General features: G+C 43.6%; 1 protein-coding gene across 1 annotated transcript in view; it reads left to right on the top strand.

Annotated features, from left to right (window-relative positions):
- The window catches only part of PSMD14 (proteasome 26S subunit, non-ATPase 14), a 532,244-nt gene that overhangs the window by 271,923 nt on the left and 233,504 nt on the right, over positions 1-26,817 (top strand). The window contains exon 6 of the mRNA XM_086956618.1: positions 1,404-1,554. Within this exon, the coding sequence (XP_086812744.1) occupies positions 1,404-1,554 (151 nt within the window). The remainder of the gene's footprint in view (positions 1-1,403; positions 1,555-26,817) is intronic.

The following is a 26,817-nucleotide window of genomic DNA, read 5'->3' as shown; positions in this document are numbered from 1 at the left end:
CGGGCATCGAGGCCTTTGACGGTTGCTTGGCGGCCTTCTCTTCCACCCTAAACTATTTTCTCTACTGATGAGGGAAGTTATCCTGAAACCCGAGCCATGTCTCGGGCGATATCCAAAAACCTGGGACATGTATCGGGTCTAGAGATCATCAGTTCAACAAGTACCTACTTGAACCCACTGGGGTGAACCACTCAAGAACTCCATGTACCAGAGTCCCTAGGGGCGATCCGGAGGAGGGGCTAGCGGTGTGCGGTCCATTGCGATTGTGTTGGCCATTTATTTATATGTTTTAAAAACAAAAACATAAATAAAAATAATGTCATGAGCAATGCCAATAGCTCTAATTTTAACGATGCCGAGACCATTGCATTGTAAATGCTTGTTTTATGTAGTCTTTGACTTCCCCTTCCACTTTCTGCTCAGAGAACAAGCAAAACCCACATTACCTCATTTTGGGCGAGGAGCAAATCAGCCGTGAAGTGGCAGGCAATAAGAGAACAACATTCAGAATATCTTTCTGAGCCAAGGCTTTCTTACAGATTTCCTCTGAGGCCTCAACATTACCCTAACTCAACAGAAGCTTTGCTCTCATTCATTATCTAACATTTGATACCATGGTGCTGAAACCCTATTTGATGTCACTTACTGTAAATGTATTTTCTCTTGTTTACATTGGATGGTCGTTTTTCTGCATAAACTTTAGCTCTGCTAGAAGCACACTTTTCTGTTGTTGCAGAGATTTCCCAATTCAGTGCCTCTGCATCTGATCAGTGCCCGAAGCCGATTACCTAAAATGTCTCATGAGATAATAATGTTGTGTGCGCATTTTCTATCGCTCATGTAAGAGTGTGCAGCAGGTTACTGTTGAAGGTGCAAAATTGACTGCGTATTTGTAAACAGATCCTTTAAAGCACTACCAAAGCATTGTTGAACAAAATGCTGAACATTTTTATCCTTTTCCGCTCAACAGTTGTCATCTACTTGCTAAAATTCTTCTGCTGTGAAAAACTTCAAAATTAATGTTAGCAAAAGGCTCAGCAGTTGAGCAGAAGAGTGCAAATTGCTTTTTGACAGAGTTCCTAGTTCTACTGCTGGTTTAATTGATATTTAAAGAGTAGATATTTACTCAAGTGCTGAAAGGGTAAAACTGGCCCAGGGAAGTGTGGTAACAGGGTGAAAATCTGAAAGCATGATCCACCGTTGCTAATGTGTATTCTTAATGATAGCACTCCTTTCTCGCACTTGTTCCTGTCTGCGTTTTCACGATCCTATGGTGACTGCTTCTGGTGGTGCTTTTCACACCCGAGAGGCCTTCATCTCCTAATGTACAGCCGTTCCCGCACGGTGTTTGTTTTCATGTAACGCATTGTTAATGCCTGATCCCTGAAAATTCTGTGTTGCAGGCCAGAGATGGTCGTCGGCTGGTATCACAGTCACCCTGGCTTTGGCTGTTGGCTCTCTGGGGTTGACATCAACACTCAGCAGAGCTTTGAAGCCCTGTCGGAAAGAGCTGTAGCAGTCGTGGTGGATCCTATACAGAGCGTGAAAGGCAAGGTATGGCAGAGGTTTCAGCGTTTCCCCTTTTTTGCAAGTTACTTGAAATCTTTGTTAAAGCAGTACCGATGTCAAACCTGGGAATGACCTGTTGATGTTTGTAAAGTGCAGCTAAATAACCCTCCCTGATGCTATTGTGCAGCACCCTACTTTTATAAAATAGGAAGCAGTAAACATTAAAAAAAAACTGTATTATCAGTTGTTTTTACTTCGCTTTATAATCGAGATGTTTGAAATGTTGGAATGTTTCTGTGTTCTTTTTTCAGACATAGTACTGCATTTCTGTGCAATATGGTTAAACGAGTGAAAAAAATAAAAAATATAATTTGATTAATTATAAATGAGCATCGTATTCTTAGGGCGTATTTTAAATTTCAGTTGCTGAGCTTATTAGCAGATTTTTTTCATGGTATTCGGTTTTTAGATGCAGACAGTATGGCGTAGACAATTAAAGTTTTTGTGAAGACTTTCACATCTTGCAGTGAGAAAGCAGATGAATGATTATGTATGTTAAATGACTGAAAAGAGATTAACTTGCATCGCATATTGGGTTCTAGTTGTCCTTTGTTGAAATCTCTTTTGTTCTTGTGTAGTTCCTTTTTTTATTATTTCTTTCTAGCCCCATATGCCATTTTCCTATTTCCTGCCTCATGACAGCAGGGAGCAGCTCTATTATCACCTTCACAGAGCTGTCTGAAAATGTGAGAGGCAATTCGATTTTGCTCAACCACAGGGAGAGCGGATTAGAAAAACTACAGAATATACAGAAATTGACTAGACGGGTTTCTGCTTTAAAATACTGCTGAGGTGTCTTGTTTGAGCATGTACTTCAATTGTAATGTAGGATAAAATGATAATAAAACACAATTTATGGAAGTTATATTATTATTTTTTGTACCGCAGGAGTAGCAATTGCATCGCTTCCTAAAATGCATATTTCTTTTCTGTACTTGAGGGCAGTTGCACAATTCGTATTGGAGAATATTAAGAAGGTTCTTGTCACATCAAGTCAAATTTATATTGCTGTGACTTCGAATCATTTTTAAATCAGATATTATAGTCAACCCCTTCGTGACATGCAGCCCTTATTATTTAGCTAAATTGGGGTTTCGCCTAAACCTCGTTCCCATCATCCTCTCAACTGCAGGGACATGAGCAGCAATGAAATGAGCAGCTTTTTTGTCGGTCATTGTTAATGGGAGATATAGAGTATGCTTATGTGATAAATGTTCACACTGTTGTAGAGGATCCAGATGTATGTTTACATTCTGCATTTTTCGCCCATGTATGATCCAAAACATGTTATGGTGCCTTTCCTAAACTTTCATCAATGTGAAAGTTTTTTTCATCAAATACAACTAGGTGGTGTTTTGTAGCCTTGTCTAAATGGAGTAAGTATGAATTATTACTGCCATTTTATCTTTAGTCCAACATTTAGAGATTGTTGTTGTCCATTTCCTAGTGGCCCCTTAATGGTTGTCATATCTGGTCGTAGGTCCCTCTGGATCAGTCGCTGGGGCATTGTTGCCTTCTGTATTTGGAAAGACATTTTCATATTCATGTTAACCTGGTACTTTACCATGCACCCAGAATTTGACAACTTAGTTTATGTAAAATTAGAGCACAGGTTCCTGATACTTTCCCATCTGTGATTACAGTATTGATATTTAGATACTTTTGTAGGGACATTCTATAGAATACAGCAAGTGCCTTTCGCTATATTATGTAAGTATTTACTTTGGAGAATAAATAAGAGAGATGAACATTTTCCTTCCTGTGCTCTAATGAGCATTTATGAGTTTTGAGATTGACAGTGTCCACAAAATCAAATCAGTTGCTTGTCTACAGTCGAAATATTTTCAAAGTATTTCTTTAGCCTAGCAAAGGGCACAGAGATGCCACTCTAGCAGCAGATTTGGTGCTATACAAAAGCCAGTTAACACTAACAATAATTGGAGCACTGTGACACCCATAGGATCTCTGAATTATTGTCTAGTGGACGACCTGAACTTCTCTTTGGTGGGTTATGCACTTGGTGGCACGAGTTAAGCTTGATACACCAGATTCAAGAATGATAATCAGTCCTGCCCCAGTGGAGGAGTATGAAGGGGGTGTGGGTGATACCTCTGTGGCAGTGTAGTCAGCAGAACCTGTCTTAACAGGGCCCATGCCATTTCAGGTCATTCTTGAAAATTAGGTAAATTGGTTGTGTTGTGTTCTCAATGTCTGATTAAGCATGTTATAAAGTGAATGACTAGTGGGTGGCCTCCTTCATATTTATTTGTTAATCAGACGTCATTGTGGTTGATCTGAGCAATTTTACTTGATTTCAAATTGTTGGTGCTAACGTATTAGGGTTTTGAAGATAATTGCCCTAGAAGGTCTTGTGCAGGTTGTGCAATCGTTCAACATTTGTTGGTCTACCAGAAGCCAATAAAAAGACATCAATGCAGGAGTTGAGTGCATATGTTAATTCAGTTAATGTATATGCTGGCCAATTGAGGCCCTATCCCTGAAACTATTGTTTGTTCACCAATGTTGCTGTAGTCTAGTATTAAGAGGACCAGCTATCTTTTAAGCTCTATGAAGGGAGCAGGATAAGTACCCTTTCAATATGGCGAGTTCATAACGATTGATGGGGGAATCATGTTCACTCTGCAGGCAGGATTAAATCAGCAGTTTAAAGTAACGATTTTCGGATGTGAGTGCACTAGATCATGATCTGACCGTTTTTAAGCATTATCATGAATGCATTCTAGAGACGGTTGCCATTTAAGCAAGCATGCTTAATTTACCCACAATTTGGCTCTCCTTGTGTTTTGTTAATGTAGCTTTTGGAGCAGGTTTTGCATTATGAGATTAACTTGTTTGTTTCATTTTCAGGACATAGTAAAACCTGTGCAGATAGGAACTTTACTGAGGCTCAGTGTGAGAAATTCTCTGACATTCTGATTGCCTAGTTCTGAATGCACAAGAAAAAGTAGCGAGCAAGATGTTGATGCAAGGATACCCTGCAGATCCTTATTTTTGAAGCAGGACTGCAAAATGGGGTTACTTTGCAAATAGAAGCCCTAAGCAAGTGACTTATTGCCTGAAGATGCTATGAATTCTAAATGGCCTTTTAAGGGCTGAGGAAACAGATTTACTTCGGCCATTTTGGCACCGGTTTGGTGTTCTCTGTATAAGTGGCATGTCCAATGACCTGAGTTCTTTGATTCCATCTTGTTGGACATGTGCCTTTTGCAAGCAAAACCACGAGGTTCCTAAGTCCTGACGTTTTTCTGGAGTGGGCTTTGATAAACTGTCAACTTGTCCAAGGGATGGGATGCTTCCGAAATGTGCTTGCCCTGTAAAAACGATAAGCCCACTTTCACTTTTGGTGGCATGCTGTGCAGTGGCAAATTATGTCAGCATTCTTGTTATACCCATGCTCTGATAATAGCCTCGCTCTTTATTTTCGGGCTTATATTATGCAAAGGGTTTAGATTCTTGATTCTGCCATTTTTTCACGAATCTACAAAGAGGGGCTGTAATTAGATGGGAACTGGCAGATTAATGGCTGGAATAGCTGTAAATCTGTAAACACACAAACAAGCATGTTTAATTAACTCCTTGGGTGCTTATGACGGTACCACGCCGTCATGAGTCACGGGCGATATGTGCTCATGACGGCATGGTTCCATTATGCCACTGCTGCTCCGCCTACGCAGCACTAATTCCTGTGCAGGCGAATTAATGAGCGGGCCGGGTCTTGGCGGAACCACGCCGTCTTGAGCACACGCCACCTCTGACTCATGATGGCGTGGAGCCGTCATTAGCACCGAAGCGTCATGCTCACCCCCCACCCGCGCCACAGCGGAATTCGCGCCGCAGCGAAGGGGTTAATGGCATTCACCAACTGCTCTCCAATCTAAAACACTTTTCTCAGGTGTAGGGAGAGCGAATTTGCCTTGGCCCAGCATATTTATGGAGTATTATCGGAGCCGTATAAATAGCCTCAAGTTATTTTTCAAACAGGTGCCATGTTTTTATACCGGAACCACTGTTAGTAAAGCAATGCTTGTGTCATGAATACAAGCTTTAGCGTACTATACAAATGGATACAAGGCAATCCTCTTTCACAAGAGACAGACAATCCTCTTTCACAGATCCATAACTGTAATACTGTAAACTGGCTGTCAAAGGGTTTATGCTGCAGGAGTTTGGGGCCTACTTGTCTAGTGAACAAAATAAACCTGAATATTTGTTTTACTTAACCTCAAACAGTATGTCCTGGGTTTAGTGGCACATAACTGAGATGTTTCTTGTCATGCCGCCGAGATGTCATTCCAGATGGAAGGCTGCCAGCTGGATTGCTCATGCTTTTAATCTGGCTGTTCTACTAGAGTGGGGACCTGTGGTAATTGGAAAAGGGGGGACTTGTTTAATTGGAGAAGAGGGGACTTGTTTCTCGTGCTAAATGGTCTGTGTGTGGATTTAAGATCTTCCTGGGATTTACTGAAGCTGCCTCTCTTGTTAAGTTAACACATGACTATGTTTTCGCTGTTGAGGTACTCCAGTTATGCTGATTGTCTCAAAGGTAAGTTCGTGGTCAGTAGAATGTGTATTTTTCTTTATCTAGCTTGATAAAGGCGACCATATACGTATCAGTCAAATTACTGCACAACTCGTCCCCCTCATGTTCGCCCCCTCCCCCCGCACATCTTCCCACCCAAAAAAAAAGAAAGAAAATGTTCAGCTTTTGCATTGAAGCTAACTTCAAATATATTCTGAGGATGACATGGTGAACACTGTGGGGGTCTCTTGGTCAGCACTACTGCATTTTCTGCAGTACAGTTTCACACAATCCTTGGATACTTATTAAAACTTTTAATGACTTTTTAACCTTTCCATTGCTTCCTTATGTGCCAGGTTCTTGGATTTTCCAGCTCACTGTCTGAGTTTTCTCGATATTGTGTATTCTATTTAAATTAGAGTTGTTCCCTCTATAACCATTACTGAGAAGGATTTCTTGCTGTATCTACAAACTGCACTCTCCTCTTCGGTGGTATTGTGTTTCAATGTTTTATATACTTGAATGATTGTTTTCATTTATGTGGGCATTATATGTACTTGTAGGTTTGTTGTGTGTTGCATAACAGTGGTTAGTTTCTAGGATCTCTCAGAATCCATCAACTCTTCTAAATTGTTATGTAATTGGTTATTTATTTAGCAGGTAAATCATGGCACTAAATTACCTGGGAGTCTTAATTTGGCGTAGTATTCTACTGGTTGTGAAGGTATGTTTTTCAAAACAATTCTGAAAAGAAAGAGAGACGGTACTACAGTTAAAAATAAATACAGGGAATTCAAATATTTATCTGCAGTTATTGAAAAATAACAATGAACACAAATCACTGTTCCCACCTGGAGGACTTTATGAAATTACTGGTAAGCAGAACGAAAAAAATATTTTAAGGTTTGTAGGGCGTACATTTTGAAGCACGAAAGACCGGAATGCATGAATGGTTTACCCTTTGTCCTTTGGCTATGGATTTAAAGACAATCCTGCTCCGAATAGGCGACTAAGCAAGTTCTTTAGTGCCAGTGAGACATAACTTTTTCGTATATTACAGATAAGATGATCTGCTGTATTTTGCATTACCTGGGAACGGTTTAAATTTAATTAGTAGCTGATAAGTAAATAGAGTTTCTGTAGTGTAGATGTGATTAAATCATTATAATCTTCACTGAAACATTGTCAAACGGCAGGAAGTGGCAGAGTATTTGTAGCTTAGAAATGCGGGTGCTGGGAATATCGGCCACTTCTGCTTGCACAGATAACATGGATTCCGAAAGAATCCCAAGAATACATACAACCTGTCAGGGGTAGCACATTTGCCCATAATGACTAGTTTGGTCAGCGTATTGGGTGAAACCCCTCCAGCAGGTGCTATTATATCCTTATAGCCTGCTGTAGCAGTCTATACCCGCCATTAACAGCCAGCCCTAGCATTAAAGGCCAGAGCCGAAGGCAAGGAAAATTAACAAGGGAGTGGGACTTTAATGCCGGTATAGCCCAGCTATGGAGGGCTATAAAGCCATTCGAACGTTCTACGACTAGATGGCATAATGTTCTAACAAAATAAAACAAAGTCCTCACACAAATCCTTTGTTCACAGCAACAGCTATGAACGACAAAGTGGAATGTAGGCGCTTCTGAGCTTCTACCGGCCATTAAAGCCAGGAGCACTCCATTGGAGCTCCCAACATTCCAATGTTCTAGTAATTATTTAGTTTTAATTAGTTAGTTAATAAATTAGTTAGAATTTAATTTCATCAGTCATGTCCAAGCGTGCCAAAAATATAGGCAGTGGGCCAGGTTAAGTCGTTAATTAATGTATCGTACCTGAAGACTAATTGGATGCCGTCTGAGCACATTTAAAATCTCACTCACCCCCATTCGGTTTAGGAGTTGAGCAAAAGGGCACACACAGAGATTAAACTGGTTTCGTGCCTAGAACTCTGATTTTCCTATATTTATTATTTTATTACAAGGGGACAGTTTGATGCATCAGCGAAGACACCTTAAACTATTAAACTATGTAATCTTTTAAGTGTGTTCTTCAGTTTGTAGAATGCCATACTTTCAGCTTTTTTTATTAGGTCTCGCCTGGCGATTCAGCGCGAAAGCGCTGTCACCAGCGAGATCTATTGTCACTGACTTGCTTCCCAAGTGGTACAGACCAGTGCACGAGCAGATTATGGTCTGTGGACGCGCACGTACAGCCACGTGGACGTCTCAATGCAATTTCACTTTTGCACGTACAGCCACGGGCACATCTGTCAGTTTCACTTTCGTGCGTAAGCCCCTGTAAGGACACCACTCAGGGCCGCCAGGCGCTACATACACCCAGGCGCTGCATGCCAACTCAAACCGAAGCATATTAATTTCACGTCGATAGCAGAGATCATTGCCTACAGTTCGCTTTAACTTTACATTCTTCCATACAGATATACCCCCTCCACCACGACTACCAGACGCCCAGACTTACCATTTGTTGTTGCACTCCAGCATCAGCTCCTGGTAGGAGGCCACAAACTGGAACTTGGAGGCCCGCTTGCCCACGCGCTGAAGTCGCTTCCACACCGACTCTCCTACTTCTCATTGACAACCACAAATATCACCCCCTTAGCCAGCGGCGTGGAGCCCCGGCTGCCGGAGCGCCCGTTCAGCACGCAACCTACATGCCAGGCCCTCGCTGGGGCGCGTTGCCCTTTGCCAACTCCAGGCTCTTCACAAAGGTCACCCCGGCACTTCCACCACAGCACCGACACCCCCTTCCACCGCAGTCCTTCGGGGTCACCGACGCATCCTGTTGAAAAAGAGAGGACACAACACCAGCCGCAGGGCACGCAAAAGTTGAAGGCACCGCGCATGCGCGGGCAGCCCTCGCCCTCCCAGGTCTCCTCCCCGGGCCGGATATAGACTGCTTTCTGTTTTGTTCGCTCAGGAGACGAGACTTTTAGCCTCAACAAGGTAACGTTTTCGAATGAGCTAGAGAGCTTCCCAGAGGAGTTTAGGTGTGTCTTTGCAGGCTGTTGAATTGCTTAAAAGACGTTTCACCATTTTTCTCGACTTGCAGGTGCTCGGCCCCGCCGCCCCTTCTAAAAATAGCTAATTAATTGACGTGTTATTAAACAAAATAATCCGCTCGCTGAATATTTTCCACGCTGTGCCTGATTAGTGCGTTAAATATCCTCTGCTAGGGGAGGGAGGCAGGCTGGCAATTCCTTCTTGTCGCAGTGGGGGCTTTGTTCGCAGCATTGTGTCGAGGGGTTGTGTAAACGCAGGGGTGTGCCCCGCCCGCCTCGGCTGATTGCAGGCTGGTTCACGCTGCACCGCATTGTTGTCTTGTTTACTTTGAGAGCATTCTTGATGCATCACTTATTTTAGGTCGGTCAAAGTTGGATGAAGGTTTTAGTCATTGTCTCTCATGGTTAATAATCTAGGAGTGAGAATGGCACTAGTTTTGGAGTTTTTCGTCTTTTAGTACAAGGGGTGAGGTTCATGATAGTAACAGCCACGCGAGTCACTAACATGCCAAGCTTTTCAATTATACTTGTATATCCACTTGGAGCATATTCACTGTTGATTCAACCATGGTCTTAGTGTAGTGTTTTGTCATGATAGGTATTGGAAAGAACGTTTTCTAGCAGCCGCATTTCAGTTTAGGGTTTCCATCAGATTGTGCTATTTGACTGTTCCATCATTGCGGCTCCCCGCAAGGTTTGCGTCAAGTCCACTTTCAATGTCTTTGAGACTCCTATATTGAGACCGACTTTCCGGTCTTCCGGTTGTCACAGAGTATTGAGTGCATGTCAGTCAGTGTGGGACTCTTGTCAGTTGCAGAACAGTGAGTATTTGGGTTCGTTAGACATATATACTTGAGCCCGGGACATCCACAGATGTCCTTAACGACAAAACGTGTGTTTATTTTTAGTTATCACAGTTTCTTGTTCTATTGTGAACATTGGACGTTAGGGCATTCCCCCATCTTGGTTTAAACACCACTTCTGGAGGTTGTTTTATTGCCGTAGGACCACGCTTCCGTTGAGGCTGCATATTCACTTTGCCAGGTAATTTCGGGTTACTCTTTGTGTATTTAGTCATTCCACGCTAAGTGTATACGTAGATGCATACAGTACTCTGCTGGTTAAGTCTCGACCTGCCAATGTGCTTGCGCATTGCAGCTCGAGACATATAGAGGTGCATCAGGAAAGCTTACCAAGAGGGCTTTGGCAGGCGGATTACGCACAGTGCATGCGCTCCATGCACGCGCTTGCCATTTGCTCCCCGAGCCTCGGCATGTGCCTCGCATCATCGCATCAGACCCGCCACAGCAGTTATCACTCACACCCCATATGCTCGTTCCCTCCCCGACTTCATAGGAACGCCTCTCCCCTGCTCCACCGCCCCCCCCCCCCCCCCACCGCCACGCCGAGAGCTTGTTTTTTAATTGCTGATCTCCTTTCACGGCTGCGCACCTGCAGCGTGGCCAATGCGAGTACAGAGATGTTATCCCTTTCCTTTGTCAGGACTTTCTGAGATTGCTGTTCCCTTCAATGCTTCTCAGCTATTTGCAAGGCTTTTCGCGCGACCCAGGGGACCAGTTGTAGATATTTCTGGGGAGCAGTTTCAAAATGATTTGTTCTGTTTATTTAGTTGTATTTTGCTGTGTTTGCGCAACATTATGTTATCAGAATAACATGCAACTGGTAATGCTTAATGTAGCTACTGCCGAGGCAACATAACAAGCGCGGGCCGGCTTAAATTAAGAACTCTATTTATGTAAACAATTTGAGTTTACCCCCAACACAAGCAGAAATGGTTTGTTGCAAGTGGCGTGCTTCTGATTTCAGCCGCACCCCAGTACTTCAAAGGTCGGGGAAAAAACAGGTTGTTGTTAAGTAGGCCTTCCGGTGTTATCACTCCCTTTTCGACCCCCTGCATCTCCGCTCTAAGGGGAGCGGGGAGCCGCGTTTTAGTCTATGCCCTGCCCTGGGGCCAACATTTTTATGGCTCTCGTCCAGCGCACTTACACGTACTTAATGCATTTTAAAATTCCTCTAACCATTTTTATATAGTTGTGTTCGTCTTACACTTACACAAAAAACGCCACTATGTGGCAGACTAAAGTTGGTGTTACAAATTAAGTGCCGGTGCCGAGCACTGGCTCATATTAAGAACTCGACCTATGTAATAAATTGGAGTTCACGCACAAAACAAGCATAATTGTATAGCTGCAAGTGGCACGAGCGTGTTGTTTTTTCTTTCTTTCATGGGGATGGAAGATAGTAGCCAGCTTATGTCACAGAATCTAGCCCTTCATATCTCGAAAATCTGCTTACAACGCTTACGACTGTTACATTGCACATTGATCAACGGTAGCTTTGCCAACTTTTTATTAAGCAATCACGTGCACGCTGGTGCTTAATTTGAAACGGTGAATAACTGAACGTGCTGATGTATAAAAGCATGTCTTTTGCTGCAGCAGCACGTTTCCTTTGTGTTTTCTACCAAACAAATGTATGCCCACACAAAGCCACTTGTTATTTTAAAGACGTGTACACTACCTCCCGTGGACGAAACGTGTAGACTACCTCCCGTGGACGAAACTTTCACGTTGGGTTTTGGTGGTCGGACGGGTTTGCGTTCCATACCGGAAGGTCATTGTCTGACTCATGCATTTAATCTGTTGATTAAATTATTGAACGCAGAACCAGCCCAGCAGAAGATAGGCTCCATACCGTTCATCACAGTTGAGTTCTAGATTACGTGATTCGCTCCTGCGAAAATTCTCTTCAACTGACCTTAAAGAGGGCCGGTACCGCATTGAAAACTGTATTTGAAACTGGTCCCCATTGTGCCGTGTATTTACTTATCTCCTTAACATTACAGAGGCGGACGGTTTTAGCATGGTCGGATTGGTAAGGCAGCCCCCCCCATTCTGACAATGAGCTGGTATCTGAGTAGCATCTCTGTACCGCGTTTTAGGTCTCGGCCTGCCAATGCGCTTGCGCATTGCTGGCGGAGATTATAGTAAGGGCAAAAGAGCAGTCTACCAACGGCGGATTAGCCACAGTTCATGTGACCTATGGGCGTGCGCAAACCAGCCACGTCACAAACCACCATTTGTCTGTGCCTCACATCACACTTCAAAGGCTGCCGTTCCCCGCCCCACCCCCGCGTGCACATCGCACTCTCCTACTTCCCTTCCCACGGCCGCTCTTCCCATTCACGTGCTCTGCAGGTCACCATTTGCCAGCATGCTGGAGACTTCAAAGACTTCAAACTGTGGCCATAATCAGGCTCCTCTGCTTGCCGTAACCCCTCCCTTTCCCCCCCCCCCTCCCTCCTGGTCAGCCTCACTGTCCAAAGCGCCTTGCTTAGGCACATACATACACCACTCGCGTACTCCGGCCGCCCCCGTCCCCCCCCGATCACTTTTGCTTTCGCGTCCGTTCATCTCCCTAGATATAACACGATTATATGCAAAACAGAAAATGTATAGTTCAGCTGTTGATATCCCAACTAAAGGCCATATGTGCGACATCAAAGAGTTTAAATACCTATATTCCAAGAGGAGTGCTTGGTCTTGAAGACCCGCGTTAAGAAAATAACTCTAAAAGGATTGTCTTTGCTTAGGGGTAAATCACAACTGCGATCAGAGACCTTTGTTGAAAACCCCTAAAAGGCTATGTTATCGGAGATTCATGTTTCTACTTAGTCTCACAACTTGTCTCCACCAGCACTGACCGCAACCCCTGGACGCAACCCCTGGACGCTTCCTCTCATGTGGTGCCATTTCCACTTCTCGCTCTGTTGGTTGCACACTCGTTCCCTCGGCATGTTTCAATAATCCCAATATGCCTGTCACACTCTACTCTCCATGTTACTGAATACACCAACCTAAACTTGGTTGGTGTATTCAGTAACATGCTGCACGCCACACACTGCTGCACGCTGCACGCCACACACTGCTGCACGCCACACACTGCTGCACGCCACACACTGCTGCACGCCACACACTGCTGCACGCCACACACTGCTGCACGCTGCAGGCCACACACTGCTGCATGCCACACACTGCTGCACGCCACACACTGCTGCACACCACACACTGCTGCACACCACACACTGCTGCACACTGCTGCACGCCACACACAGCTGCACGACACACTGCTGCACGGCTCACACTGCTGCACGGCTCACACTGCTGCACGACTCACAACACCACCACATCACCCAGGGACACCACCATATCACTCTAGGACACCACCATATCACTCTAGGACACCACCATATCACTCTGGGACACCGCCACATCACTCTGGGACACCGCCACATCACTCTGGGACACCGCCACATCACTCTGGGACACCGCCACATCACTCTGGGACACCGCCACATCACTCTGGGACACCGCCACATCACTCTGGGACACCGCCACATCACTCTGGGACACCGCCAAATCACTCTGGGACACCGCCACATCACTCTGGGACACCGCCACATCACTCTGGGACACCGCCACATCACTCTGGGACACCGCCACATCACTCAGGAACACCGCCACATCACTCAGGGACACCACCACATCACTCTGGGACACCACCACATCACTCTGGGACACCACCACATCACTCTGGGACACCACCACATCACTCTGGGACACCACCACATCACTCAGCCCAACTACATCATCACTCAGCACCACAACAGCATCACTCAGCACCACAACAGCACTGTCCTTGCTTGCTACCAACGAGCATTGCCATAGCCAATAGGACTCACATTAAGAAAGTGTACACTATTGGCATTGTGAATAACAATGCTATTAATTTATATATTTTCAAAGCCAACACATATTAAAAAAAATTATCATTTACAATACAAATAGCTCACACTTTCGTAATGCGAGACCTATTGCATTGCAAATGCTTGTTATAATAGGACCCATTCCCATGCTACCTCACGACATTGGAAGTTTCCGTGTACGCGGGGTATTGAGACTTCAGTGGTGCGTCTTTGTGTACATGCTCAGAAAGGTAGGGTATTTCATTAATTTGGTAATATGGGTACCAGCGTTTGTTCATTTATGTCTGTTTGAACAATCATACTTCATTTCCCCTTCTGTTCAGATAGCAACATTGAGTTCACATCTTCAACATTAGATCTCCTTGGTGTTCAGCATGTAAGCTACCAGTTAACATGCATTTGTGTTTGACTTGGTTGGTCTGCAGTACAGTGGTGCAGGACTTCATATTATTGAGTGTTTACCTTGAGTCGCAATCTGAGCGTTCTTTTGTTGTTGGCTCACTTGTGGTGGTGTTGAGCATGACACACGTGGGGTTTTCCCAGTATGGTTTAGTCTCTTTGGATTATTTCCTAGGCACGCTCCTTATTTACTGCTCGGGTTTTCATTCTCTGGTTGCCATGTTTATGTGCATTAATGGTGCAGGATTCACTATTTTAACCCCTATATGTTGTATATATTCAAGTGCTTGCTATTATAACCAGTCCTTTATTCATTTTTAGGTCTCGTCTAAGGCATTGCGTTAGCAATGCTTTGGCCGAGATATTAAGTAGGGGCTCTCAGAAATGCTCCCACTGAATGCGACACACACTCCACACAATACCACTCAGTGCCACATAATTATATGCTACATAATTACACTGCGCTCAATGCAACATACACTCCAAACAATACCACTCAGTGCCACATAATTACACGCCACATAATTACACTCTACTGAATACAACATACACTCCAGACAATACCACTCAGTTCCACATAATTATATGCTACATACTTACACTGCGCTCAACGCAACATACACTCCAAATACCACTCAGTGCCACATAATTACACGCCACATAATTACACTGCACTCAATGCGACATACACGCCAAATACCACTCAGTGCCAGGTAATTACACGACAGATAATTACACTGCGCTCAATGCGACATACACTGCAAATACCTATCAGTGCCACATAATTACCCACCACATAATTGCACTGCACTCAATACAACATATACACGCCAAATACCACTCAGTGCCACATAATTACACGCCACTTAATTACACTGCGCTCAACACAACATACACTCCAAATACCACTCAGTGCCACATAATTACACTGCACTCAATGCAACATACACTCCAAATACCACTCAGTGCCACATAGTTACACGCCACATAATTACACTCGATCTATCGCATCACCACAGCATCACTCAGCACCACCACAGCATCAATCAGGGGCACCACAACATCACTATGCGCTACCACAGCATCAATCTGTGCAACCATTCAACAACAACTGGTTCAAATATGTTCTTTCAATGTTTCAAGCTTTCTTACAAATGTCACAAACATTTTTTAATATTTCACTTCTGTTCTTGGATTTTCGTCACAATAAAATACACTGAACCTAATCTTCACAAAAGGTTTTTACAAAAGTTTAAGCTATTGCCATTATAAATTACAATAACTTTAATGTAAGTATTAATTATTAAAAAAATTAAAAGCAATTGTTATTTGAAATATCAATACATGTAAGTCACGTAATACAACACATAGTGCATTACAAAGTTAAAAGTATTGTCTTTGTAAATTACAAAGCTATTAATTTCGCTATTTTCAAAACCAACACATAAATAAAAATTTGTCTCTTACAATACCAATAGCTCAAACTTTCCTAATGCGAGACCTATTGCATTGCAAATGCTTGTTTTTTTATCTGCTCTTAATCTTCTTGATTTTCTATTAGTCATTAAGGTGCATGGTAGTTTTTCTTTTTCTTTATCGACTTACAGAAAATTCAAGATTATGTCAATCACCGGTTCTTGATGCCAGTTTGGAAGCAGATATATTTATCAAGCTCACTCTCTTTTGGGGCGCAATGGTCCATACATTGTTTTGCCTTGGCAAAACAGCATGTGGAGATATAGAGCATTTAGTTCAGTGGAAAGTACTTAACGGTGCCAAGAAAAAATATATTTTAAAAAGTAGCCAATGGGCTCTACTAACTTAAAGGATAATTTATACTCATTGTATGGGATAGCATACCCACTTCTGTACATTATAAAAGTATTGCAAGTCACCTAGGAGTTCAATGACTGTAGAGGAATGAGACCGACGGCCAAGTTCCTTTATAAAGTTAAGGAACTCAGATTCTTCTAATGTGTGGCAGTATAATTTTATCCGTATAATTCACGGTCACACCATCGCCCTTAGCACAAACCACTTAAATCCTTAGTTTCTTGCTCTTTTGTGTTCATTGCAGACATGAAGTAAAAAAGCTGAATTTGTGCTGCTAAATGAGAGCCATAAAACGTATAATTAAGTTGGACTTAAAAAAGGGCTGTCGCTTCAATTGTTTTGAAACTTTCAGAGATTTCCTGGCTTAAATTTCAGCTGTACTTATGCTTGGTGTCCTGCCTTTCACCTTGGCTGCTGGCTTTAAAAGCTGTCATTGTCACTTCAGAAATGAAATGTAATAACATTACAGTTGAGTGGCTACGCTATTTGTCTATTACGTGTGACTAGATGTGTCATTAGTCGCCTATAATAAGGAAACTGGACACAGGTTTTTATACTGAGATAGTAGGCTCCCATTTGGTATAAGAAGATACTGTGGGTAAAATAGGGACAATCCTGGGATGGTTTTCATGTAAGTTGGTAATTGGGTGTGCTTTTCCGTCATCATGCTCTATACAGATTGTCTTGTAAACTTGCGTACTGCTTCACTTTTATTACAACACTTTACTACAGCTATTAAAGCTGTCATCTTATTGCACCTACATATTTGTTATGAATTACCCCACATATCTGCAGATATTGGACACTTTAGATCTACCAAAAATGACAGTCTGCTTTTGTTACATGGGTTTCTCTAGTCGCTGGCCATTTGTATGTAGCTTTATACACTCTCACTCCACAAACAGTTTACCACTGTGGTATGACATGGAGATGCAGATGAATTATTCATTGTACCAGTACATGAAATTTACATTGTTTACTTTTATCACCTCATCTCTTTTGTAGGACTGCCATTAACTTGATAGCCTGTTCTTTTGTAATTGCATGAATATTGCTTGTTCCCACCAACTGGTACAAAAACAGTGACAATTCCAACTAGCTTTGTGCGGTAGGGCCACACGCCTTGTTTGTGTTTTTCATACCAGCTAGCATTAGTTTTTCTAGCAATCCCAACACGCCATGCTTCTTGTAATAGAAGGCCCTTCTTATTTGAGGCCGTTGTAATACAAAATAAGAAATCCTGTTATAAAAACGTAACATCGATTACATGTTATTTTAAAAGAATAGTAGCCGAGTCCTACAATGTCATCTTTGTGTGTTAATGTGACACCCGTTTGTGTAACATAACAGTTTCCCCTAAACCGTTTCTGACTTCTCGACTAAGGACTATCTAAAACATTCAAGGTACTAGGTAATTAAAGGCTGATATTGTTTGATTCCTCATTTCCAGTAGCGGCTTGCTGTTGTTTGCCATGTACATTTCAAATTAATTGATAATAAAGTCCTTCTTGGAATATTTTTCTTTTAGTTCCTAATGCACATAACTTTTATCCTGCATTGTTAAAAAGAATTACACATTTATGCACATCAGGAAAGGACTTTTTACTGACTAAAACTATGTCGCCATCACTCTTGCCTTCACCTGTCAAATAAATGGGTTAATCTCCACTGATTTTGTTGCCCTTCAATATGTTCACTGAAGTTATGAAATAGATTTGAACGCAGTACGAAATCCTCTAAGGATTGTTAAGGAAATGTACATACTCCTAGGAATCACTCTAACAGAGTCAAAATTGACATTGTATAAATAATTTCAGTGTTTGAAACTTCAGACTCAAAATCACAGCAATTCTCTGATATTCGTTTGGCATGAAGCAGCTTTAACTTGTGATGCTTTTCGGCAGAAATGGCATAAAAAGTAACGTTTCTTTGAATTTTTTATGCCGTGGGCTTACAGGGGACAGACAATGATGTTTTTCACTTGTGGACGTCTGACAGCGCATGGCAGCATAAATAACGAAATGGTCATAAACCTAGCTGCACTTCCCGGGTCACATGTTCTGTTTAATTTTTAAACATTCTGGAAACATACTAAGCAGTTGATAACCGGGACGTTGCCGGCGATAAAAGATATTTTAGTGGGCCTTTAGTTCTGTTTCCACACCTGGCACATCAATATTGTCACAATCGGCAGTGTTATGAGGTTGATGTCTCTTGATGTATTTCTTTGTGTGATGAAAAAAGGCTTCCATCTGCGCTTCCTTCAGCCTGTCTGTTCTTAAGGAATTAAAACCTATGAACTCCTTGCATTCTCCAAGGTACTTTTGGAAAGAGAATTGCATACGATTCTATGTTCCACATGCACGAGAAAATGTGTATAAAGTACATTGCACGGCAATCAGTGTAGGATTGTCAGCATTGCACAAGAGCTACTTTTGACAGGAAGAGTATCTGAATGTTCTCTAGTGAAGGTTTCCTACCAGCACTTATAAGTTACTTACATTTAAGGTTGAAATGAAATGAAATAGCAATTTGTAGAGTGCTCTACTATCCGAAAGGGTCTAGGCACTAAGATTCTGGCAGGATAGAAGAAGAGACCTGATAAAAAGTCCTGGTAAAGAGAGTAACATGCAGGTAGGTATAGCATAGCAGATTTGCTGCACCTATTTATTGAAGAACCAAGTTTTTAAAGGCTTGAGGAATGCCAAGAGGTTGGATTTTTTTCAAATCCTATGGTATAGATTTCCAGAGTTTGCCCGTTCCCACTCCGAACCTTCTGCCACCGGGTACCTTTATTAACTTTGGGAATAATCAGGTTAGCTGAGGTTGCGGACCTTCAAGATCTTGACAGCACATACCACTGAAAGTATTGCGTCAGAGATTCAGGGCTATCACGGTGCAGTGCCCTGAAAGCAAGGCATAGAGATTTGAACTCCCCAGCAGTTCAGTTTCTGAATAAAATAAGGAAGCTTCATATTTGTGGCTTTCTCAATCATTTTTGTGGGAAAAGGAAGATGAAATCTGGGTCTATAATTACTAGGAGTTTCAGCATCTGAATTAGGCTTTTTAAAAGAAGGAGGATTGAGGCTGTCTTCCATTTTTTGGGAGAGTATTGCCCACGGAGAACATTAGGTTAAAAATGGTCATGAGATGTTCAGAAATTACGTCAGGTGCCAGGTGAAGAACTTTAGGAGGGCAGGGGTTAAGAGGTGACCCTGATTTGATTTGAATCAACAGTATGAGAGCCTGCTCCCCTGAGAAAGGGTAAACGACAGTAGACAATCACACACAAACTTTGCCCTGTTCTGCTAATTTTATCTATAATCACTTACTATTGAAGTATTTGAAAGATTTGAATTGTTATTGTAAGTCAGTGCATCTTTATTTCATCAACCTTGGTGCATTGCCAAATAATTGTTTTTAGACACATTTCTTAGTAAAAGTCTCTCTTTTTATGCTGGTACACTCCTGACAGAACAAGCATTTGCAAAGCCAGTAGTTTTTTCCTATTCAAGAGCTACTGGATTTGCTAATACCTTTCAGCCATGTTGTCCACCAGTGGGGATGCTGTTCTGCATGGCTAAATGGTAATGGTGTAGAAGAGAGGAGAGTGGAATGGAGTCTCATTGAGCTGAGTGAATGGCATAGAGTGAATGGCACAGAGTAAAGTAGAGTGGGATGGCATACAATGGAGTTAAGTGGCATAGTTAAAGTTGTGTAGAGGGCTATGGAGTGGCATAAAGTAGAGTAGAATGGAGTATCATAGAGTGGAAATTCGTAAAAATAGAGTGGGGGAGTTGATTGGGTTAAAGTGTAGTAGATTAGAGGGAAAGGGCTTGGAGTAGAGTGTATCAAAGTGTTGTGTAGTGGCGTGGAGTTGAGTGTCATAGAGTGTCGTGGAGTGGGATAGATTGGAGTGTTGTAGAGTGGAGTTGCATAATGTTGTATAGTGTGTCATAGAGTGGAGTGAAATGGTAGAGGGAGTTGCGTAGAGTGTCTCTACAATGGAGGGGCAGACAGTTGAGAGGAGGAAAGTAGAGTGGAGTAAAGTATTGTAGGATGTAGGAATGTAGAGTGTGGTAAAGTGAGTATAACAGAGTGGAGATGTGTGGAGAGGAGAAGAGTGAAGTTGAATGGAGAAGAGTATTGTAGAGTTTCGTGGAGAGGCGTAGAGTGGAGTATACATGGTGTGGTAGTTCACTGCATTACAGACAACACATTTTTAATTGAAATGACTATTATATTTGCACAGACACCATTTTACTGATAAAAATATAGAGCGAACAAAAGATAATGTGTGGAAATGGCATCACCTTGTGTATTGAATTGTTTTAATCGTGTTAAAATATTTTTTCCCGCATACTTCTTAAATTACAAAAAATTGCTTTATTTGTGCTTTCCTAATTCTGATATTCACAGAGATTTAAATTTAGTTGGGTGCTAGAAAAAAGTATTTCCTTTTACACACCCAGATTGTCAGATACATCCTTTCCCTTTGAAGTCCGAGAAAGGGGAAAAAAACTAAACACCAAGCTAACTCGGACGACAGAGCCTCACATTTGACCTCTATCTTTGAATGCACAGCAAATGTGACAAAATAAGAACTAAATTGAAAGTCCCCTTTGCAGAAAGTGAACATTTGTGGAGGAATACAATAAACAGACTATGCTCCACAGGAGGGACATAGATATGCTGGACCACCTAAAACAAATACATCCACCAAATGGAAAGCAAACAAAAATGCATTACAAACTACGAAGCCAATTGTAATCAATTGGCAGCGTGCATTCGTAGGTCACTTTTCAAAATGTCTACAAGAAATCTATAGCAACCAGACAGATATCCATTGCTCGTGCTCATGGCTCCAACATGGCTTGGCGCCAAGCTTTTGAGCTTCATGCCTACTCCACATTAGTTTGATCCGGCACAACATTACATGACACTTATGCTTTGGATAGCCCGCTTCCACTGGTGCCACCTCTGCCTCCACCTGCTTCAGACACTACTTGAGCAGCGACAGCCCCCGAACTTGCTCCCAAGAACAGGTCACGGTAGGAGGCTCATTGGCTTACAACCGAGGAAGACTATGGGAACAGGATACATGACCTATTTGGAACAGATTCAGACCCTCTGGATCTTTCCTCACATGAGGGTGATGATGGTAATCAAGTGCATGCCCCCCTATGCCTTTAATTGGTTAGTAGCCTGGACACCACTTAGCAATATAAATGGAATTTTCCACTGGCTCTACAACACTAGAAGTGGTTCAAAAAGTTTTTTATTTGGTGGCTATAACTTCATCCAAATGGGTGAGTAAGTTATAAGCGGTTAGTTCCCGTCCACCCTTTACTTGTTTTTTTCCCTCACAAGTTTGTAATGCGAACCAAGGCTGCTTTCCTACCAAAAGTGGTGACTTCCTTCCACCTGGGTCAGTCCATCACTCATCATTGTTTACCCCGCCTCCCCATCCCACTAAAGAGGAGGCCGAGTCACATAGGCTGGAAGCAAGGTGGGTGGCCAACTATTCCCAGGGTACTTTGGAGCCAGAAGGTGGGAGGTAGTGTGGCAGAGAAGTCTTTCAAGATTTATCTTTTGTCCACATCAGAGTCTCTTACGCCTTGGCCAAGAAAGATCCTTCGGAAGGAATCTGAGCACATTTCACCAGAGCCAAATCCACCACTTCTGCTCTTGCCAGAGATGTTCTCATTGCTGAGATCTGCAAAGTGTCGGTGGGGGCATCCCTACATACCTTCACCAAGCATTACTGCCTTGATTCTTAGGTGCTTCAGTACACCCATTTTGCCAGGTCTCTTTTTCAAGATTTTCTTGTCTAACCACCTATCAACCCTATTCTGGTGGCAGATGTTTGCTCTGGAATCGATTCCACAAGTGAGGAATCTGCAGGTTGAAGTATCCATCAGAAGAAAAAGTTACATAGCTGCGGTCACTATCTTTCTGGTGAATACTCCATCTACCTACAGATTCCTCACTGACCTGCCAGCATCCCCATTTGATGGATCTGGTATAGGAACAGTTGTTAAGATTCCACTAATTTTGTGATATTGCAATTTGTTAACTTGCCTTGAAAACAAGCATTTGCAATGCAATAGGTCTCGCATATTCGCAAGTTTTAGCTATTTACATTGCAATCAACAAAGCCTTTTATTTTTCTCTTTGTTTTTAAAATATAAATAAAATGCATTGTCATTTACAATGCCAATAGCTTAAAATTGCGTGAATGCGAGACCTATTGCATTGCACATGCTTGTTTTTTGTTTGTTTGGTTTTTTAAAGCTTTTTTTATTAACTGCATAGAAAAAGAAAGTGGTGTACAACACATTTTTAGCGTTTCACATATTTTTGTACCAGACAAGACAGGACATAGCACATGAAATCACAAATACAAGCTCAACAGTGGGCAAAATTACATCAGTTATGCATCATTTCGAGTGGTTCGTCAACCCTGGCCGTCTCTGGGGGCAGATATGTCCCCTGTACTCATTCCAGCTGGACCAGACACCAACCCACTTCTGTGGGCAGCCCCTCGCCACGTACATCGTCTTCTCATGGAGCATGCACCAGTCCATGTCCTGTTTCCAAGGACTAATCTTTGGGAGCATACTCGCCCCCCAGAGTCTAGCTACATTACACTTTGCAATCATAAATCCAAGTGTAGCCCATGTTCTACCCCGTGTAGATAGATCGGTGGGTTCCCATATATTCAGCAGGCATCGTTTAGCCTCCACCCGCAGTTCCACCCCCCATACCTCGCGCATGCAGTGGTGTATTTGTTGCCAGTAGATCTGTATGAGAGGGCATTCCCACAGGATATGAAGAAATGTCCCAGCCTCCCCTCCAACAGAGCCCATCAGAGCCACGGCCCATGAGTCGCAACCTTGTGCCTGAGATGTATACTCAGTGGACATGCTTGTTTTTAAATTTTCTTTGCAAGACTCCGAATCAGTTGTAAGGTTTAGATCACTTCTTTTTGCAGTGCTACTTAAGGAGGTTGTCAGTGACGATAGACAGTTTATTACTTATGTCTGATTGCAGATATTCATGTCTATAATTTGTGTGTACATGTCAGCTTCTTTAAATTTATTTATCCTGGTTTGCATTACAGTTCTGCTTCTCGCAGGTATCCATTTCTGTCTGTTAGTCGTGGGACTAGTGTTTGTAGTGCTGGTCTGTTATGGGATCTTTTTGTTTATCACTTCTGTTACCCTAAGGCTGCTTCAGAGCAAGGATGATCAACAGAACTGGGATAAATGCCATCAACCTGATAGTTGGGCGTGGCAGAACCATGGCGGGTATCTTTTTGCGCAGAGGTCAGGAATCGCACCTTATGTTATGGATGCAGGTAGTTTAATCTGTGTGATCTTGGTGGAATGAAATTTACACCTGAGCTCTGTGTAAATCAAACATGCAGCCAATAATTGTAAATGCCCTATGTGTGCCCAAAAATAAACTAGGCCTGTCCTGTTGTGGGCTCGGTTTGAGTTGGACGGAATTCAGACTGTGTGCCTCCTCTAAAGGGGGAGGGACACTAAGTGAGCTGCTTCTCTGATACTCACTCAGTCTCTCACTTTCGTCCCTTCTCTCTCCGTCTCTCTCCCTGTTCCTTCTTTCTGCTTTTCACACTTGCTCTCTCTTACCAATGTAACCTTTTTAGGGTCGACATCACATCTTTTCCCTCCGCCCTTTTGACTGAAGTACTTCTCCAGGAAGGATTCTGGAGTGTTTTACAAAGTTTTCAACAAGTGGTGCGCAGTTTTGGGGGTGACTTTCCGCCTAAGGGGGGATGCGGAGGGTGGCAGTCTGAGGCACAGTGTTGCCATGCACCACGTCTCTCTGGAGAGTGTCAGAAATGGCACACTCTGGAGATGAGGACCTGTGTACAGCATTCATCAGAGACCCCACCTGTCCTCATTTTCGAACGGCAGTCCCATATGGGAAGGAGGGGGCACAATTTCACTGCCCCATTACATAATATGAAGCTATTTACTTTACTTTGCATTTTCAGCACTAGAGTCTCTTAAAAGAAGAACAAAAACATATACAAGTTTAAAAGTAAAAATATTGCAATGCTTTAAATGGGCAGGCACTGTCAGCTACTGAGTGCCTGCACTTATTAATTTGAAAAAGAGTGTACTAGCACTTTTGCAGCGTGAATTTTTCTGGATTCACTATGCTGTGCATTATTCCACGGTCTAGTGGTTGGGACCAGAATCGTAGTCTTTTTTTTTTTTTTTTTTTTTATTTGTAGCCCAGGTGGGCTTCGATGTCCCACCTTTTGGTGTCCTTCCTGTGACGTCGGCATGCTTCCTGCTGAAGCTCCCACCCTTGGGCGCCATCTTCAGATTCTTTTTTCCGCCGTTGGGTCTGGATCGTTGCCGGGAGGATCCAGAGATTTGGAGAAAAGAGAAGCCAAAGCCAAGTTTTTGGGAAGAAAAAAAGTTGAGAAGACGGAGTGAAACTACATCATCGAAAGGGACGACGGAGGAAGAAGATCTTCGAGGAACTTCGACGTCCAGAAGAGAATGCGCAATCAGGGGCTCCTGAACGCAAGAGATGGACAACGCACCATTCAAATTCTGCTGGAACTGCCACCACAAGTACGCACATAAAGACCAACACCCAGTTTGCAACCTCTGCCTGCTGGTCGACCACGAAAGTAGGGACTGCAACGCCTGCTCTGCCTTTACACCGAAGACCCTTCGAGTGAGAGAGAGGCAAAGGGGAGCTAAATTTGCCATGCAGGGCAAGGGCCAACCACCGTCCCTTCAAGACCTGGGACTATCGAACAACGAGGAGGATTAAGTCGCCGAAGAAGACAACGGCTACACGGTCGTAGAGACCGATAATAAGAAGACTCCAGAAAAGGTAGGAGACTCGACGCCCCAAAGAGGCCCAAAAGACTCTCGACAGTCTGCCCAAGACTCTCGAAAAAACGAGGGCAAGACCCCTTAAGCGCTGACACCGAAAACTTTGGCGTCCGCAGCAACATCCAGGGCCAGCAGATCCTCACAGAAGGACTCCCAGGCGCCGAAGGACGGCAACCAGCAAAGGTCGTCAGAAAGCGTCCACGAAAAGGAACTCTCGACGCAGAACACCTCTTCGACGTCGACGAAGGGCACAAGACCAGTCTCAATGCCGAAACCAGCCTCGACGCCGAAACCAGTCTCGACGCCGAAACCCGTCTCGACGCCATCTTGCCAGACAAAGAGACCGGCACAACCACTCGACGCCGAACAGGCTGCCGAGATGGAAAGAAAGAAGAGAAGACTCGAGGCAGAGATGGAGAACATCCTGTGACGAAAGGATGAAAGAGTATACAATCCAGTCAAAGTCAAAGTCACCGGGGGGTCGAGGTCGTTGAGGAAGAAGAAGAGTTCGAGGTCGAAGAACAGTCGGAAAGCCAGGAAGTTCTGTAATATCGTAAAGAGAGACCCCCTACTACGAGGAGGAGGAAGATGACGACCAGAGGACATTTCTGGGCTTGACATTCTCGTACTCACAGGACACAGAGTGGCAGGACCATGAAGCCGAGAGTCCAGAAGAGGGGGTGGACACATACCCTGCGAGGCCCTCGCGGCCTGACGACATTGGACTTTACAATGAAGTCGTCAAGAACGCAGCATCAGCGTTCAGAGTAAAACTTGAGGAGGAACAGCTGATGGCGGATTTCCTCGTGGAAACACTGCTCCCGATACAAACTAGGAGCCAGTACCTGCCAATGCTCAAAAGCATCAAAGGACAAGGGAGAGAAGCCTTCAAAGAGCCTGCAACTTGTAAACCCGTCACACCTAGGACGGAGAAAAAGTACAAGCACTCCCCCCAAGAACCCACCCTACATCCAGGGAATGGTCACTGCAGACTCCATCATTGCGGCAACAGCAAAGAAAAAGGCCAATGTCCCGACAACATCAGGACCACCTCCAGACAAAGAGAGAAGAAGGATGGACCTCTGACAGGGAGAAGGATCGAGAGGAATGCCGCAACGCACTGGCGCATGGCTAATTCCAACGACCTGCTGAACAGGCACCAACACCATATCCTGGACGAACTGGGCCAGTTAGTCAAACACCTCCCACAAGAATACAATCAAAGCGCTACGCACCTGGTAGAGGAGGGGAAGAACGTGGCAAATTCTTGCCTAAAAACAGCACTGGACGGTGCAGACGCATCCAGCAGACTTATGATGCTGGGCATTACGGATAGGAGACAAGACTGGCTCAGAATATCAGGCTTTAAACCGGAGGTGCAACACAACATCCTGAACACCCCGTTCAACGGTGAGACACTGTTCGGAGCACCAGTGGAGAAAAGCTCACCCAGCTGGAAAAGGACGACGACACCACAAGATCCATGGGGCCCTTGCAATTCCGAGGCACCAAGAGAGGAACCCCGTCACGGAGACCAAGCGGAAGAAGGGGAAACCAGCCGGGAACGTCGCACCAGACTTTCCAACAGTCCCACCAGGGCGACACCCAGACGCAACAAGGCCAGCAAAAACAACACTGGCAATACCAACAGAGTGGCGAGTCCATTTGCAGGAAAGGGAATGGACGTGGAAACAACAGAAGAGGTGGACAACAACCCACCTCCAAGTGACTCTGCCACGCTACCAGTGCAAACCCTTTCAAAAACTCCAGGGGTGGAGCACAGAT

This window comes from Lissotriton vulgaris, chromosome 2_1 (assembly GCF_964263255.1).
Source record: "Lissotriton vulgaris chromosome 2_1, aLisVul1.2, whole genome shotgun sequence".
Taxonomy (NCBI): Eukaryota; Metazoa; Chordata; class Amphibia; order Caudata; family Salamandridae; genus Lissotriton; species Lissotriton vulgaris.
Note: the sequence above shows the minus strand (reverse complement) of the source record. Positions and strands in the feature narration are given on the sequence as shown.